At 40.6% G+C, this 19,002-nt stretch overlaps 2 protein-coding genes across 3 annotated transcripts; one reads left to right on the forward strand and one right to left on the reverse strand.

Annotated features, from left to right (window-relative positions):
• Positions 1–403: 403 nt before the first annotated feature.
• utp4 (UTP4 small subunit processome component) lies at positions 404–14,733 on the reverse strand. The gene is made up of 17 exons (XM_085357825.1): positions 14,668–14,733; positions 13,044–13,208; positions 9,967–10,155; positions 9,773–9,857; positions 9,293–9,382; positions 8,964–9,175; positions 8,714–8,885; positions 6,861–6,952; positions 6,550–6,646; positions 5,923–5,987; positions 5,061–5,180; positions 4,506–4,662; positions 3,382–3,488; positions 3,200–3,295; positions 2,927–3,112; positions 1,585–1,695; positions 404–520 (listed from the first exon to the last, which is right to left on the reverse strand). The coding sequence occupies exons 2-17, from the start codon at positions 13,200–13,202 to the stop codon at positions 404–406; spliced, it is 2,055 nt and encodes a 684-aa protein (XP_085213951.1). The 5' UTR covers positions 13,203–13,208; positions 14,668–14,733.
• A 386-nt stretch (positions 14,734–15,119) lies between these two features.
• chtf8 (CTF8, chromosome transmission fidelity factor 8 homolog (S. cerevisiae)) lies at positions 15,120–17,683 on the forward strand. Of its 2 annotated transcripts, none has more exons than XM_085357826.1 (3): positions 15,120–15,179; positions 16,409–16,532; positions 17,417–17,683. In XM_085357826.1, exons 1-3 carry the CDS (start codon positions 15,160–15,162, stop codon positions 17,681–17,683), a joined length of 411 nt encoding a protein of 136 aa, XP_085213952.1. In that variant the 5' UTR covers positions 15,120–15,159. The 2 variants fall into 2 exon arrangements, with proteins under 2 accessions (XP_085213952.1, XP_085213953.1); XM_085357827.1 differs by having other exon boundaries at positions 15,160–15,179; positions 16,415–16,532.
• Positions 17,684–19,002: the final 1,319 nt, after the last annotated feature.

The raw sequence follows: 19,002 nt of genomic DNA on the forward strand, positions 1-19,002 counted from the left end.
ATATAAGTCATGCATGAACTAGTTTTCAGCACTACTGAGACAGGATGTTTCCAATTATAGAGATCTTGTGCAAATGCAAGTCCTACATATTTGTTTAATAGTCACACGGAAGGAAAAGGAAATCCAGGTTAAAGATTAGAAGTCATCCAGGTCTTTGTGTCTTTGAAACGTTCCATCATTTGTCTTTTCCCCATCATATAGCTCCAGTCTGGTTTACACTTTTGGTTTCCAGCAAGTTCATAACATTAAGTGAAGAAGAGACAAAGATTTCAGCGCACTTCTGCATCCAACACAGATAACAGTAAATACTTTATTTTATTTTCAAATTACATTATCAAAACTTTTTGTACAAAATGGATACTTAATACAACGAGGTAACAATCTCATCCTATCACATGTACTTTTAGGTTGCAAACTTCTTCTGGCGGACAGGTGCTGGCAGCTGAGACATGATGTCCAGGAGGGGGCGCTCCACTACCACCAGAGAGAGATCCTCCAATAGACTGACACACATGAGGTGCTGTGGGACAAAAGATCAGTAGAAGAGATGTCAGCAGAAAAGTGGTAACTAAGTGGCTTGGTGAAAGAAGCATCAAAATTCTGGATCCATGGCCAGGAAACGGCACAGAACCCACTGAGAACTTGCAGTGAATCCTCAAGAAGCTGGTGGACAAACAAAACCCACAAATTCTGACGAACTCCAAGCACTGGTTATGCAAGAACGTATAACCAGTATAATATCCACAGAGGCAGGTGTCTGCCACAGCCAACGAACCCAAGTGCTACAATCTACAACACACATTAGCAGAATGTGAGATACAAGTTGGAACGGCATAAACTGAGACACACAACCAAGTGGTTGTGATAGTGTACAGGAATATTTGTGCCGCCGTCTCCCTCTGGAAGATATCATCAGCTGTGGTTGTGAACAACAGTGCCAAGGTCCTGTGGGACTTGAAATTCCAGACAAACAAGGAACTGCTAGTTCTAAACTTCCAGGATCTTCTCTCCCTTACACGAATCTAAAAATAAAGTGCTCTGCTATTGGACTGAGCTACAAACAATGAACTGAAAACCGTTGCTGTACATCCACCCTTACCTGACATAGTGCACCTTACAACACAAAAACATATTTTATTTTCCAGCATGTTTATAACTTTAGCCAATAGCAGGACTTTCTCTTTTCATTTGCTCTGGTTAACTTTGTGTCTTCCTCACTCACAGTGAAGAACAGTCACACTTTAGTGACACGTGGCTACAAGTGTGCGAGCTAGTATAACAGCTTCATGTGAAGGATTAATGGAAGCTGAAAGTTATTTTTTATTATTTGTAGTTTATTGTTTATTTGTTGCAACAACAATGACATTGCTCAAATGTCTCATTTGAAACAAGGTGGTTTCTTTGCTTTTTGACCACCGTGCAGCTCTGAATTATTTGTCTGACTGTGATGATGTGTATTTCACAAGGTGGGATTTCATCCTTGAAAATTACTACATGTGCGCTTATAAACATAGATGAGTGTGAAGCGGACGCTACTGTTTGAAGGAGTAAAATGAAAGATTGTAGTCCCCATAAATATCCTACCTGGAAACTCTTACAGATCTTAAAGGCATGGCTTTGTCCAATCCTCTGTGACACAGGAAGGCTCTTTAATGTCATTTGATTCCAGAGCACTGCATTCAATTCTGGGAAGGGCTGCATGTAGATACAAAGACACAGAAATACACAGTGACAGAAAGAGATTAGTAAAGCCTCAAGATTCTCAAATAATCTTTCTAAAAATATAGCCAGCTCTTGACAGAGGCGGTCGCACTTTCTCCCTCTCCCTTATCTTTCCTGCTTGGCTTCTCATGTCTTTTGTATAGTCTCGCTTATTCTAACCCTAAGAGAGTCTCCCAGACTTGTTCTCTAAAAACCTAAAGAAGAATTATGGATTTGATCAACTGGTCCCTTAACAGAATTGACACCCTCCTGGGCTTGGGAGAGCCTGATTGTCCTGCGGAGACGTTTGTTGCCAGATACTCGATGGTTGGTTGCGTCGTGTGTCTGGCGACACTCTCGATGGAGGACATTGAACAGCTGATTGGAGCTGGCTCGGACCTGGCTTATCGAAGAACATGAAGCGGCTATAGCTGTTCAAAATCCCACAAGGCTGGCCGACATGATAGACGATGGGCAGGGCTGTGAGTACTCAGACTGTGTTTGTTTTTAAACGCAATATGGATAAGATCTTGAAGAAGAACAATGGGAATTGAGAGACCTGTTGACCAGTGACTGACATTAGACCAACTGTAAAATTGGAAGCAGTTTGTTCGCACTAACCAAAACAACTACCATCTTCCTCTCATGCGACCCCCCCTGGCGCCAGCTGGATGCTCAAGGCAAAAGCTGGCGGGAATAACAAAAATTCTCCCAAGGACTTCTCGATTAATTGTCCTAATGGATACATACAAACTAATCCAAAGATATTAGTTAATCAGTCATACAAGGGAACATCAGTGAAGAGGAGTATAAATGCAGACCACAGAATGTTCAACAAGGTCTGAAATAACTGCTGAACTGTCCATAAATCCTTGGAGAGGGTTAAAATGTTTGCTCATGACTCAGACACACACAGATGTTTAAACTGCAGTGGTGTCCATAGTAGGAAACCACAGAAACAGCTGCTGCTCTCCACAGAAGTCTGCAGTGCTTTGTAGTTTTGTGTGCTCAAAAACAACACTGCTGAATTAGTTATGATGTAGCATGAAGAGAGAGGCAAGCACAGTGGTGTTAGTCACATGATCAGGGCTGCCACTGGTTCTGGACTTCCTGTTATTAAAGCTTATCGAGACCATTGAATCATATTCAGCTTTCTCCTCCATCTCTATCACACTGACGCCTGGGCCAACTATTTTAACACAGCTATGGACATGCACACACATACCAGACTCTGATCAATGATGCAGAACATGTATGTGTCGTGCAGAATGATGTGATCCGGGTTTTTCGGGTTGAAGGTAATGTGGGTGATGGGCGTGTCCCGCTCCAGCCACAGGGAAAGCAGTCCTTGTGCCTGCAGTCTTCGACTCCACTGTGTGTACTCCTTCTGCACCAAGGAGAATTCAAAGATCTGCACACGACAGAGAACACATGCAGTTACAGGATCTGTTGGTTACTATGAGATCTGAGTAAAACTAAATCTTAAGCTGTTTCTGACCTGCTGGTCAGCATGCACAGAGATGAGATTGTTGGTCACTGGGTGGATGGCGATTGTAGTCGGACAGGAGTTGTACACAGGAACCATACAGTGGAGCTACAACAAAACAAAAATTACAATTTTACAAACTCCAATCTATCAAAAATGATTCAAGTTTGACACATCAATAAATCAGAACTCACCTTCATCTTGTGGAGGTTGTAGATGTGGATCTCACAGTCAGTGTTTGCTGTAGCCAGCCATTTACCATCATCACTGGCACAAAGGAGGTGCACTGGCTGTCTGGAACCTTGATATCCAACACACATACATACACACACCAGTTATGCAAGATGTTATCAAACAGTTACAACTGCACAGTATAGCTGCATGTAGCATTGGCAGGGAATGGCCTTCGTGCATTAGGATTTGTTTACATGTGACCACACTGGCAATTTGCATCATGGAGCAGAAGCAGTGAGGATCTCTGGCAAGAAGCCTGAGGAGAGTTAAGCAAGAGTTGAGTCTACTGCTACAATCTACAAAGAGGAAACAATAACTTGACAGAAAGAGCTGCATCAGGTCGGGAATGCCTACTGGTTACCATTTAAGTCCGGCTTTGATCTGTCCCTGTAAATATCGGGCTTTACAGAACCGTCCCTAGACATTTGAGGGAGAACGTTTAGTGCAATCATTTCTTTATATTTTCCTTCCAAGGGGCCAGACCTTCTTGTACCGTAATCTTATTACAAGAAGCTATGATGAACCCAAATTTGATATTTTTGATGCGTCATAAATATGTATAAAGGAGGTCAGAACAGCGAGTTTACAGGCATCTGTAAAACATGGTGGAACGTCTTGCTTGGCTTAGGATTATTTTTGAACCAGAAGTATTGTTAAAATTATTGCAATTGTAATTAAATGAACACACAATCACTGTCAGCTTTTTGATCACCATGCAATATCATCTGGACAGTGGTTTCATTTATCAGCATGACAAAGATACCAAACAGTCTCCCAGCGCAGTAAAACTATACCTGGATAGAAAAGTGGAAAAAAAATGCACACAATGGTGTGTGTGTGTGTTGGACTCTGGACTCACTAACAGGCTCCGAGGAGCATGGAGTCTAGGAGCCAGCTTCAAGTTCCAAAAACGCATTCACTCGAATGCATTTTTGGAACTTTAGCCTTGGTGAGATCACTCAGGCCTGGGCATTAATTTGCTTCAAAATATGATGCATGTACACAATATATTGTGTTTAAGGTACTGTCTTGTCTTTCCGTTTGGTTTGGCTTCTGTGGGTTGTGCTCCTGGCTTTCCACTCACCGGTCTTATGTTTAAGGGTATGAAGATATCTGCACTCCTGTTGACTGACAGCAACAACAATAACTGAAGATTGGCAGGAGGAAGCAAAGAGTTTGGAGGAGTCAGAGGAGAAGCAGAGCTGGTGGACCGAGCGAAGCTCTTTAGGCAGCTTGGACACCTGGAGAGATGAAGACACAGAGACCATCACACTTTGTTATATTTAGTCAAAGGCATCATTTTACTCTTGTGATTATTTGAGCAGCTTTACATGTAAAAACTTTTGTTGGATGGTAAATTGACACATCCAGTGAACCTGCGGTCTACACCCCGGTAGCTTGTCAAGGGGGGTAAATGTTAGTTTTAGCCACTCTGTGGTGCATTGAGAGAAGAGCTGTGCACTGTTTGCACTCACAGTTCTTGACAAGAGGGACATCCCACACAGTACTTAAGACACATACATTGCTGAAGTTACTTTACACCTTTAGAAAAACAAAAGAAAACAAAAACTCCTGCTATGATTTAAAGTTGTGTTATTTAAGTGCAATGTCACAGGCATGCTCGTGCTAAGGTACCCACCTTGTTAATGCTGATGGTGTTGTTATACTGTATTCTGTAGAGACGAACACTGGAGACAGTGGAATATGCCAACCAGCCTCCACATGCAGACAAAGCACTACAGCAGATGTGATCCTCTCCCTGCAGGAAGCGACACACAAAGTATGGATACATCAAGCACACTAGCGCCTAAAGCTAATTCTTCAAGGGTCATTGTTAAGTGTCTTGTTCAATCTGACTGAAAGGAAACAGAAAGGCCACACTAACACACTAGGGACATCATTTCCCTGCAATTAAATTAAATGTATTTTATTAGAAGACAATGTAATTATATTTAAAGCTGGTCACATTAGAATTAGAAGGTCAAAGTCTGTTTTTTTAATTTTATTTATTTATGTATTTATTTAACACACTATAAAGACATAATACAATTGCAGTGCACCCCCAATTTTGTTGCACATGTACAATTACAATAAAGGACATTTCTATTATTAGGATGTTTTGCTGGACTCTTACCATGTGTGCAATCATGCTGCTGTAGTTTTAGCAAATGTCCTATAAAGTTATTTTGTGAATCACAGGACGTACACAAGAAAACTTCACTGTAAAAACACTTTTCGCACATATAAGGGCGTTAAACACACAAACAAGACAGATTATATATTTTAGTGTTTATGTCAACTAAACACTGATAAGTTACCAGATTTCATGATTGTAGAGAATTGTTTTTTCCTGTACACTTTCTAAAAATGTGACATTCCTTGTGAACAGAAAGGCCTTGACGCCACAGCTCGAAAGGAAGCAGCCAACTTTTAGAGCGTTGCAGCAAACCAAATGTTGCTCTGAAAGAAACTACGGATACATCGAAAATATTAACACATACCTTCCTCTTCAGCTCGATCAGCTTCTCTGGTTTCCTCTTCACAGGTAGACGGTCACCAGGTTTTCCTGTGTGTACATAACAGAATTATTACACTTTAGCTTTTCCACCAGTACCTACTCGGCACAACTCAATTAAACTCCACTCGGTTTCTGCCACATCTATTACAACTGAGCACCACCTAATGCATGTGGGATTGTTACAGCAGTGCAGCCAAAAGTCCTGTGACGCAGTATGTGACACAAACACAGCACAGCGATGGAGGTCGTCAAGGCGATGGTACACCTGCTGTCATTATTATTATTATTATTATTATTTACTCATCAAGGATTCTCATTACTGGACTGTAATTCATGCAAAGCTGCTGTAGTATTCAAGAATAAACTGTGGAACTGGAAATAATCATTTGTTTTATTTGTCCCTTCAAGGGCAATTTTCATTGTTAGCAAATCAGTGAAGGTGCCGAGTGCACAATTAGCACGACGAACAAAGCTGAAGCAGACACAATAAGGGGATTATTCTCAATAGCAGTAGAATTTTTTTGTTTCATTGTTGATTAACTACGTAGATCAAAGAGCTCCTTACATTTTCTTATAGTTAAATGTTTCTCTATTCAAGTGTGTTGCTCACCATGTCCTTCACTTTCTCCAAGTTTCCACAGCTCTAAGCGATCAGGGAACTGGAAGAGAAGGAGTCCAGCTTTCTTTGCACAGCCAACCAGGCTCCTCTACAAGAAGACAGAAAAAAAGGTCACTGCACATTGTAACAGGAACAGTCATGGACAACATTGTTTTAATAAATGGTATTAAACATTATTAAAGTGCTTCAGAATAATTTGTTAACAGGCTAATCCATGAAATACAGATAGAATAACAGGTTAGTTCAATTTTAAAGACGCCACTTTAGCTGAATTGACTTGTTCGACGTTTTCTTCTACTCACATGTGGAAAAGCTATTTTGCGCAGTGCTGACTCTTGAGTGTTCTTCTCCACCTTATCCAGCAATGGGCGCACCACCAACTGGGTGTCCATACCTGAAGGAAAATATCGAAACTTTACATCTAAACTTTAAATCCCTGGGTTGCTTCTTTAGCCACTTTGATTTAATGCGCTGATTTGCATGATCCCAAATGTTTTTTCCTTTTGTCACCTTAACTTTTTACAAACACACATCATGAGACCAGCATGACTGAATTTGAATGTAAAACTAACGGCAGCAACAGCAACTTGACTTTTAAAAGACAGGCCCTCTCTATACCCAGCTCTATTATCCATCTGGACACTACCATAACCACAAACAGACCACTAATAGGGACATGACATTGTGTTCAATAAGACTTCTATACAAGCCACCTTCTTTGTGCATCCAGGGTTGTTGCCTGTACTGGCCATTAGAATGAGCACAGATTTGAAGCACAGAAGCGAGCCATCCTTTATTTTCCACATTTTCCAGCCTTCGTTTCTCACATGTACCAAACAGCAGAAAATAGTCTGCTCCAGATGCTTCTGGACAAGTGGAAATACTCAGTGTTATTTAGGTGAGGTTGCTGCCTTGAGAGGATGCACTGGAGGCAACACTGGTGATGCCCTCTTTGTAGAGGTAAATGCAGTTACCTACACTTTGCACATCAGGCAATCTGACATCACAGACTTTGTCCTGGGGAGGTGGCAGGTTAACAGTGTTGAATACTTGCATTCCTACATTCATCTCTAGATCAGTGATTTTCAGAGTGAGCCGGGGCCCCCTGGTGGCCACAAAGATACTACTGCAGAAGGGCCGCAGAAATAACAGAAATTCAGCTTGAAATTACTCTGTGTACAGCTACATATTCATATAAATGTATTTTTTTTTTATATAAAAAGCAAATTAAAACATAATTTGAGATGGTTAGTTTGTGATATTATTCATTACGTTGACCTGAATTTACTGCTTTTGTATTTAGGTTTGTGTCTAAGTGGCAGGTGAGTCTCACTTTGTCTTTAACACTTTGCGTATGACTGGGTAACATTCACAAGGACATAACTCTCCCTCATCTTTTGATTAGAGTGAAGATTTAAGCTTGGGTGGGCTCTATGGGAGTTTCTTGTTTTTAAGTAGGCCACAGCACTCTTGAATTTGGGAATGGGTGCTCTAGAGAGCAGGTCACAGGAAACTTCAAGGCTGAAATATTGGCTAAAAAAACCAAAAAAAGACATGTTAAAATATGCTGCAAATACTAACTTCTATGTTTGCTTGAGGTGAGGAGGATGACATTTTATTAAGACGCTTTGTCCCTTTCCTTCTCATTCATTTATTGGGGAGCCCGTCTCCAATGATTAAACAGCATGAACCTTCATGCTGGCACACATTTAAATGTCTCTACGGCACACGAACACCTCTGACGTCTGTCCCTGTGCCTTTGGTGTACTACATATGAGCTCACGTGATTACTCCTATGTATTTTTAAAAGATAAATTTATGTGAATGCATCACTTTGTTTGAAATTACACATTAATCTCTAAATTTGAGCATAATATCATTTTTTCCTATTAAATGACCTAAAAATTACTGACTGTACCTTTAATCTAATAAGGCAGCTCTACTCCTTTGGAAGATCAAAAAAACTAGTTCAGTTACAGCTTCACCTACAAAGCTCATCTTTCGCTACCAGCCATCATGTCAATAGCAACATTAAAAGAACACTTAGAAAACATCTTTACTGACAGAATCGTGGACTCATCGCCTGTATAAACTTTGAAACATCAACAATAACCGATTACATATAGAAACTTCCAAAAGCAGATTTAACACTTACCTCCAGAAACCACTGCGGTGTCTGTGTGAGCAAGTGCACTCACATCATGGGAGTGGTTTCGAAACGTCCTGGTCCGGACCCACTCTTTATCATGCTGGTCCACGGTTGAGGAGATGAACTGGAACTGGATGACAGTGCCCTCGGATGTTCCAGCTATGACACTGCTCTCATCCTGTGAAGCATTTATAACCAGTGACTTTACAGGTGTGTGCACCCATAGCTAGCTGCAGCAGTGAGTGTATCATCTCACCTTTGAAACGGACAGAACCAGAACATCCCACTTGGTGACCAGGTAAGTTCTAACCAGAGTTCCTGTGAGTCCGTTCCAGATCTGGACCTTTCCTGCAGAATCACCACTGATGATGGTGTGGTCGGACAGATAACCAACACTCCAAACAACCACTTCTTTATTCTTTGATGCTCCCATAGCCCTGTCCACCAGCAGTCTGCGTGTAGCATGCCCTGCAGTCACAAACACAATCACATCAGTAAAGAACACACATCTCTTCTCATGCTCCATTTCAGTTTTAACTGATTGTATTTCTGCTAATTGTGCAAAGCAGCTCAAGGAGAAAATACCCGTCTCTGCATCAAAGATTGTGATCATGTCAGTCATTCCAGCAGCAATCTGTGCACTCGATGGATGCCAGCACAAAGATATGATGCGTCCTAAAGAGGTCAAATACAACTGAATCAGGCGGGTTCACAAACACAAATATTTGTTTAAGACAGTTTTGTCATCCAGTGGTTAATAACACAAATGATCTCATCTTCTCATTAGTATAGGTGCTGTCTCTGTCTCTCCAGAGCGCAGACTCCAAGTTGGAGTCAGAAAAAACTCGATGCACCATTTGTGGTACAAATTTGTATTATGCAAAAGCACAGCCTGACACCATTTTAAGTTCAGTTGATCTGTTTTCAATACAACACACAGACGACAATCGCAGCTGCAGTAATATTAGCTGTTCTACTGTTCACTGTCTAACGTTTGTAGCCATTTTAAAGACAGAAATGTAGACTCTTTAAAGAAAAGACCTGTGAACTAGTTTGTCGTCTTACCTTTATGTCTGTTGAGGTTTCTTTGAAACTGGATCCTCTCCTCCAATATTGCAAATATCTTTACAGTCCCGTCCTCACAACCAACCTGACCCAGAAAACATTTCTTGTGATTAATGTATCAACAAGACTTCCTGATGAGTCTGACACAGGAAATATCTGAAGTGTAAAATAACATCCAGAAGGTTTACACTCACTGCCAGCTGTGTTCCCTGGCTGTTGCTACTGATGGTCCAGATTGGTCCTCCATATGCATCTACAGTATACTGGGGCCTCAGGTTCTCCAGGTCATACTCTATGATCTCTCCATTCAAACCAGCACTGAACAGTCGATGGCCCACCCAACACAGAGCCTCAGTAGCTCGGCCATCCTGTCCTGGGATCACCTGAGAAAATTAAAACCAGTGTGGAGGTTAGGTTCATTTGGTCTGCAGCCGTGAATCATCTACCTTCCTTCTGCCATTACAGAAACAACAGACACAACACAAAAGCAAAGTACAAAATACCCAAACCAAAAATTTATAATAATTTTAGCATCATATTATTACCCTCAAGACCACTTTTACAAAACTCCATTATGCGATTGAGGGGTTTGAAAAAATGTAGAAAAATGCAAACCCTGAGCTTTGGCACCTGACACATCTCGCACTCACAGCAGTGATCATCATGCCTGTGGCTACATTTAACCACTTTCATTGGCTTTTAGCAATAAAAAAAAAGAAAGAAATTTGGACAGTAACCAGAAGCCTTGGTCTTGAACATCCACCCATCATCCACACTTCAAACGGTGAGGTGGATGTGTCTCTTTGTGCAGTTCGAGTGTCTGGCTAGGCTCTTTAACATGGTTACTGGGGGTGAGGGGGTTCCCATGCCTGCCACTCTCCACTTGTCGTGGGAGCTTCCTGACATCTTCTCTCTCACACACTAACACACAGCAGAATTGTATTTTTGTTTATCTCCTTTTATTTTTTAAGGTGCTATGTGCATTTTTAGATCTATTTGGTACAGATGCAGGAGTTGGAGACCCAGTGTCTCTGTTGGCTTCATCCTTGACTCCTTCAATAATGAGGGAAATTACTGCACAAAAAAACAACACTATGGTTTAAGAGTGTGACAAAAAGTGATACAGAGCAGTGAAGGGTTCCCTACAATTAATCTTCCAGCCATTATCAAAACTACACTATACTGCTGAAGTAATCACTTATCTGCCTTCACGCGCATTTGAATTTGATGGACGTCTCATTCTTAATCCATAGGGTTCGATATGATGCCAGCCCACCCTTTGCAGCTGTGACAGCATCATCCTCCCTGGGAAGGCTTTCCACAGGTTAGGAGTGTGTTTATGGAAATGTTTCATCATTCTTCCATAAACACATTTATGCGTCCAGACACTAATGTTGGATGAGGAGGTCTGGCTCAGTCTCCGCTCCAATTCAAATTCAAATTCAAATTTTATTTGTCACGTACACAGTCATACACAGTACGATATGTAGTGAAATGCTTGGACAACTGCTCGTGACCTAAAGAGAACAAAAAGGAAAAGGCTATGAATAAGATAGGAAATAAATATGAAAAATTAAAAAGGGTAAATTTAACTAGGAAGGAATAAAATATAAATTAAGGTTAAAAATGAAATAACTGTACAACACAAATTAGAATGAAGGGTAAATTTAACTGGGAAGAATAAGATAAAGATAAATATATAAATTAAAGTTGAAAATAAAATAACTGTACAACAAAATACACAATATAGAACTATATAAGAATGTATGAAGAAATCTAAATATAAATAAATATATACACAATAACAGCAGCTGTACAAGTATTAACCGGAAATGAAGAATATAGTGACCAGTGTTGTGCAAAACCAAAGTCCAGAAAGTCCAGTGTGTGTGTAAGAACCATATGTGTGGGTCAGTACTGTGTGGTGGTGTGATTGAGAGACCGTATCGCCTGCGGGAAGAAGCTCCTCCTCAGTCTCTCTGTGTTGGTCTTCAGGGAGCGGAATCGCTTTCCTGACCTCAACAGAGAGAACAGTCTGTTGTTGGGATGGCTGAGGTCCTTCACGATCTTCCTGGCCTTGGTCCAGCACCGCCTGCTGTAGATTGAGTGCAGGTCAGGGAGCTCGGAGCGGATGGTGCGCTCAGCTGACCGCACAACCCTCTGTAGAGCTCGTCTGTCCTGCATGGTGCTGTTCCCGAACCAGGTTAAGATGTTTCCCGCCAGGATGCTCTCTATGGTGCACGAGTAAAAGTTCCTGAGCACCTTGGAGGGCAGTTGGAAGTCTCTCAAGCGTCTGAGGTGGTAGAGACGCTGTCGGGCCTTTTTCACCCCCATCCCAAAGATGTTCTGTTGGGTTGAGATTAGGACTCTGTGCAGGTCAGTCAAGTTCTTCCACGCCAAACTGTTCATGTCTATATGGACTTTGTTTTGTGCACTGGTGTGCAGTCATGTTGGAACAGGAAGGGACCATCCCCAAACTGTTCCCACAAAGTTGGGAGCATGAAATTGCCAAAAATGTGTGAGCATGCTGAAGGGTTTAGGGTTTCTTTCACTGGAACTATGGGACCAAGCCCAACCCCTGAAAAACAACCCCACACCACCAAACGTAACACTTGGCACAACACAATCATACAAGTACTCTTCTCCTAGCAACCTCCAAACCCAGACTCATCCATTGGATTGCCAGATGGAAAAACGCTCCATTACTCAAGAAAACATGTTTCCACTACTCTAGGAACCAGTGGTGGCGTGCTTACACCACCTGTATGTGACGCTTGGTGATGTAAGGGTTGGATGCAGTTGCTTGGTCGTGGAAACACATTCTATGAATCTCTCTATGCATTGTTCTGGAGGCCATATGAAGTTTAGAGGTCTGTAACAAATGAACCTGCAGAAAGTTGGAGACTTCTGCAGACTATGCACCTCAGCACCTGATCTCACTCTGTGATTTTACACATCGTACCATTTTATGGCTGAGTTCCTGTTTACAGTACTACTAACAGTGGACTGTGGAATGGTTAGTAGAGAGGTAATTTCACAACTGAGCTTGTTGCACTGGTGGCATCTTCTCACAGTACAATGCTGGAGTTCACTGAGCTTTTGAAATTGATCCATTCTTTCACAAATGATTGTAGAAGCAGTCTGCATACCTAGCTGCTTGATTTTATATACTTGTAGCCAACTCGGGTGTTCCAATGGATGATTTGGATGTGTGAATGAATACTTAGTGCATTTAAACCATGCAGTAATGTCATCTATCTGATGGCATTACCTTTTCTTGGAAGAAATTGTCATTGAAGTTGAAGATTTCTACTGCGCCATCAGCCCGGGCCACAGCCAGCCGCTCAGTTTGACTGTTGAACGCCATGGTCCGGATAGCACTCGGCATGTAGTCGAAGAAGCGGACTCGGTGTACTTTAAACTCGCCCATTATTGACTAGAAAACAGGAAAAAAGGTAGTCTCATTTCAGTGACAGCTGGGCAAAAGAAGCAAAACAATACTCATAAAACAACCTTTAATGGCATTTTGAAGTTCATTGAAGGTTTTTCTTAGTAAGAAATTGACAATTCCAAAAAGCCCAAATTATTTTTTGAAAACACTTACTGCCGATCTGAAAATGTACCTAGAATACATAAAGACGTTTCTTACAATTTGCAGTTTTATCATATAAAACGCTTCGTCCTTTTCCACGAGCAGTCACCTCTGCCTGCCAGTATATCACAAAGTTTGACAAGATTAAGACCTTGTATCAAAGCAATAAAATGAAAAGTTCGCCATCTCCAGTTCATAAAATATACAGAAATGAGCAGTCTTTTCACTGTAATGGAGATTAAAAAAAAATCATCCAAAAGTTCAGGAAAAAAACCAAGATAGATACAAATGATAAAATTTTTTGTACATGATTAAGTGAAATAACTATTTGATGCCTTGAAGCCCAGTCAAAATTCTGGCTCCCACAGACTGGCTATGCCCCCTTGTGGCACATCTCAACATGAGTTTTGTCTCATCTATGGTGATGGCACACCATAGATGAGACAAAACAGCTGTCAGATGAGCTCTGATGAGATACAAGACCATCAGAAAGGAGCTTTGTGAGAGGGTGACAACTTCCGGTGAATCGGGATCCTGCTATGTGGAGTTGTTTACAATACATCTGCTCCCTACACCATCTTGCTGCGGACCCTAACTCGGGGAATGTTGAATGCCCAGTCCAGATACCTCGAACTCCGGAGTTAGCGCGTTCAAGAAAAAGCGAGGGAGGAAAAACAGGCTTTTGCATCAACACCACATATGAGTGGACGGAGTGAGGCCTAGGGTCTTTTCCGGAGCACTTCAGAGTTTGTATGGGCAGTGTGTGTGTGTGTGTGTGTGTGTGTGTGTGTGTGTGTGTGTGTGTGTGTGTGTACGGCGTCCATTTCTGTGTCTCCATGTTGGGTGAGTGTTTATATATGCGTGCATGAGGGTGGGAATGTATGTTTGTGTCTGTGTGTGCTTGTTTGTCTGTGTGTCAAAACGCGTCTTAGACTCCCTCTTTCTCTTATAACATCTCAGCCCCCCAGGTGTGGGGGAGCCTGAGGTGTTCTACTTTGTTCGTTACAACGGGCTGACATGTGGATAAACATAACCAGTTAATGTGAACTGTAACACCGGTCTGCCACCTGAGGTACATAATGAGTAAACGAGTTAAAAATCTCTCACACGCTGCGCTGAATATATTAATCAAACAAATATCACAAAATTCACACATCTAGGTAAAAAAAAGTGCTCGCTCTGTGTGCTAATATAAGAAGCACTGCGACAACCTACTCGTTAGCAAAGTGTAACACCTTACAGCTCATTACAAACACGTCGTGTAATTCAGTTGCATTAATTATTAATGTAAAACATAAGTTACCAACTGTGCCTCTTCGCTGTCGCCAGACTATCTTGAACACCAACTGAGACACGCCAGGACCCACGTTGTTACCCTTTGAACCGGTAGTGGATTCATGGACATACGTCATCACGTCGACAGTACGGACAACGGCTTGGATAAAATGTAGTGGATAGTAGTTGCATATGGATTTATTGGAATGGTTCATTCAACTGCTCCAAGTATCAGGGAGTTGGTAATTGGTGCATGGATTCTTTGTGGAATGGGAATCTCCCATCGTGTGCTGTAGATTACATCCCGGAGTCTTGTTACTTCAGTTCAGTAGGTGGCGGTAATACACCTGGTTGTTGATGTCAAGCGCCGAAGAAGACGACGAAGAAGAAACGCTCCCAGTGGGCGGGAAATACTGTCGGAATACGAACTGAGTGAAGAGTGCTGGTTTGTTACTGCAGCTGAAGCGCTACATCGGTAGCAAATTAGTTAGTGTTATTGCCAATCGTTATTGACGGGAGGATGGTTCAAATAATGATCAGGTAAAACTGATGAGCGAACTTTATCTTTCCATTACTTAGTGCCAAATATATGTTTATGGGGGAAATACTCAAGGCAAGTTCACGCTAATGATCGGAACAACTATAGTGTCATTAGCCACATTTTAAGAGGAGAGTAGAATTGATACTTAAATTTAAAGCGGGATTTATGGTCCAGCAACACTTCTGACAAAGACTAGACCATTGAAAGGCTTAATGTTTGGTTTGTTAAAAGTAAGAAAAGGCTCATTTCATATTTATATCCTGTTCATAGCCTGTACATAGCTTGTACTCACTACAGCCTGTACATACTTATAGTTATAGAATATTCACAACATACTTCATACTGTGTACATTATAACATACCATAATAGACCCATTTCTGTAATATACTTACATATCTATACTATTGCTAATATATATTGTAATATATCTATATCACTAAAGCACTTCTGGATGGATGCAAACTGCATTTCGTTGCCCTGTACCTGTGACATGTGCAATGACAATAAAGTTGAATTCTATTCTATTCTATTCTATTCTATTCTTAAAAACTCAGGACCTGGGTATTCAAGCTCTAGTAAATCCTCCTGTGGTTTTGCCATGATGCTGACAGAGAGGGAGAGAAATGTTAGACATCCCTGTGTAGGCTTGGACAGGTGCATTCATCAGAGGATGAGATGGGGTTTTTTTTTTTTTTCATTTTAACAAAATTAGGTTTTTTGAAATTTATATCATTATACAGTATTGCTATCACATTATACATGCGGAGATAAAATACTTGTTTTAGCTCAATAAGTTTGTAGGAGAATGAGGGAAGTCAAGGTTTAAGTCTAAAGTTGAATCTGTTTCGTACATGTGAGTGGTGTGTGCCTGAGCTAACAGTGTGAATATTTATATTTTTTCTTTTTAGAATATATTGACACTTGAATGTTTGTTTTTTTACAATTAAGTTTTTAGGGGTACCTTTTTATTATAGAAAATTATAACTGTAAAATGTATTGAAATCTTTCACCACAAGGTGGCAGGATTTTATCAGAAAGTTTTGCTTAATTGTCCAGCATTGCCATTATTAAACGCAACTTTGAAAGGATGTTGTATTGCTCTTGAAATATAACTTTTAATCTGATGTTTTTTTATGTTAATTAAAAACATATGCTCTTTTATCTACCGAATTAAACAGGCTGAGTATGACTGCTTTATAGGCTGTTGATATGCATCTGCTCTTGTAGAGGCAGCCCGGATGGCAGCAGTCCCCCCGAGTGGCTGGTGGTGGAATTACAGGGGGAGATGGTGTCTAGACACAACTCTGGTCTGGCAGGAAATGTGATGGGAGATCTACTGTATACCAAAGAGGTACACAACATGCTGAAAAACACAGTATAGCCCCCCAAAAAAGATCATTTATGTATTTACTAAAATCCAGCATCATTTCCCTCAAAAATAATAGCAGTGTTTATAAATCAATTAAAATTAAGTTTATACGAGAATAGCACAATCTCACACAGAAGAAAGTACTTTAGGTAGTAATAAAGCAAGTTTATTTATGAAATGGGACAGTATTGGTACAAAATACAGACTGACATGAAAAGCTCTGTTTTCTGAATTTTTTCATTTTCAGTTTTGTTTTGAGTTGTCATTGTGTCACCCAAATGCAAGTTTTGGATAATACAAAGATTAATTAAAGAAATGCAAATAGTTTACAGGCTTCCAAACTTAGCTAACAATGTTAACAGAATGTGAAGAAACAGCTGCTATGTTATGTCGAAAACATCTGTGTACTTTGATTAATTTAATTCAGTTTCAAAATGCAGTCACATCAGTGCAAAAATGGCTGGTGAGAGAAAATGAGATGCTTAGGAATTTTCCATTCCCAGCATAAACACCATGGTCATACCAGTCACACAGACTCGTGAAGTCAGCATACTTGATGATAATATCAACATGTACAACTGAAGTAACAACAATGTTCGCTTCCGCTTGTCTCAGTTGGGCTGTGCCTGTGGCTGCACAAGACTGCCATCAACTTGGCACTTAAGCGTCTGTTTGATACCCCTTTTTAGGGCTAAGACAGCAGACTTCCAAAAATGAACCCATGAGTCCTATTGTGTCAATAAATAACCAAATCATCAGATCAAAGAAAAAGTGGTACTTAAGTTGTTCTTGTAAATGGTCATCGTGTTGGGGGAAAGCTGAGAATCCACTGCCACTGTATTATTATTTTGTTTCCCATCCACCAGGGGGTGCCAGTGCTGATTGTAGGACATCACATTATCTACGGGAAGCAGGTCAAACTGGAGAAACCCTTTGCTGTTCTCACCAAGCACTCGGGCCATTCACAGGGCAGTCACAGCAGTAACAACGATGAAATAACACAGGAAGCAATGGAAACAGACCAACAAGGCTCTGCTTCCACATCTTATTCTGTGTCCGCACTCATTAAAACAAAACTGATTTTTAAGATCCGCCCCAAACCTATCATCACTAATGTACCCAAGAAGGTGTAGCAGGACTACATTTCATTGCTGGGACAGAGTCCCTGTCTGACTTGTCTTATTCTAAGAAGTATTTATACTGTGATGGTTTCTGATCTGAATGTTGTTGAAGGCAGCTTTTGGAAAGCAAAATAAGACATCAATGGGTTTGTCACTACCTGACTTTCTGTCCAAATTTAAAGAAAAACTGCAAATGAAAATTGTCATTTCCTTTTAATCATAGGAAAGACTGTATATGCTGGGCGGACTGATGGACAGGTGAAGCGTGTCTGAAGGCAAAAATTATATTTGTCATATATAATAACTGATGCACTCAACCTCAACCTTCGTGCCTCGCAGCAAGAAGGTTTTCTCTTCCTCCCACAGGATGAAGGCCTGCAGTTAGTGGGTCTTATCCTGTCTGTATTTCCTTTCCTGGGTGTCCCGTGCCTGTTGCGCCTGTGGTAGCTGGGATAGGCTCTAAACCTGTGACCCTGATAAGGACAAGTGAAAGAGATGTTTGTAACAGCAGTTTTTGTGTGCAGTCATGAATATATATTATAAAGAAATACTGGTGCAGACAAAGTTTTTTAGGGGCTTTGAACCAGAAATTAGACATACTTTCACTTACACTTTCTGTTTTACTTTTATTTTTGGTAAAATAGATTTAATTAAAATGGATTCATCGAGATAAAAATCAGATGATGCTAATTGTTTTGTAGTTTTAGTTCACCTTAACACTCTGGAGGGGAAGGGCACTGCAAATCAATACACATTTATTCGGAGTAACACATTTTGATCATTCCAGAGATTTGGGAACTCTGCCAGTGCACACTGAATTTGTTCTAGCATCACATAGTAGCCCAGAGTCTGAGAGCATTTTGAATTGGACTTTAAAAAAATAAAAAAATAAGCACTCACACACTCTCTCACAGATGCAGTGGATTTGGGTTCAGTATCTTCCCCAAAGATACATGCACACTGTGAGTCACTGAGCTATCTTCTCATCCCTTCTGTGTTTCTTTACTGTCTTTGGATTGATGCAGCAGTTGTATTATAATAAACTGAAGTGTAGATGATGAAATTGAATGATGTTAAAACTGAATAAATGTGATGTTTGAAACAAATACAGTTAAAAATAAAGGTTTATGGGCAGTTTAAGAATATGTACATGAATAAATTCAATATGTAATACTGTAATTGTCTAATGTGTTTTTGTTTTATCTGAATATTCCGTTCAGTTTGATTTATATAGCATCACAACAACAGTTGCCTCAAGGTGCTTTACATTATAAGGTAAAGGCCCTACAATAATAGAGAGAAATCCCATCAAACAACCCTCTTGGAGCAAG

The sequence above is a fragment of the Diplotaxodon limnothrissa genome, linkage group LG7 (genome assembly GCF_057381915.1).
Source record: "Diplotaxodon limnothrissa isolate DT_005_m linkage group LG7, D_limnothrissa_male_GT1.1, whole genome shotgun sequence".
NCBI lineage: Eukaryota > Metazoa > Chordata > Actinopteri > Cichliformes > Cichlidae > Diplotaxodon > Diplotaxodon limnothrissa.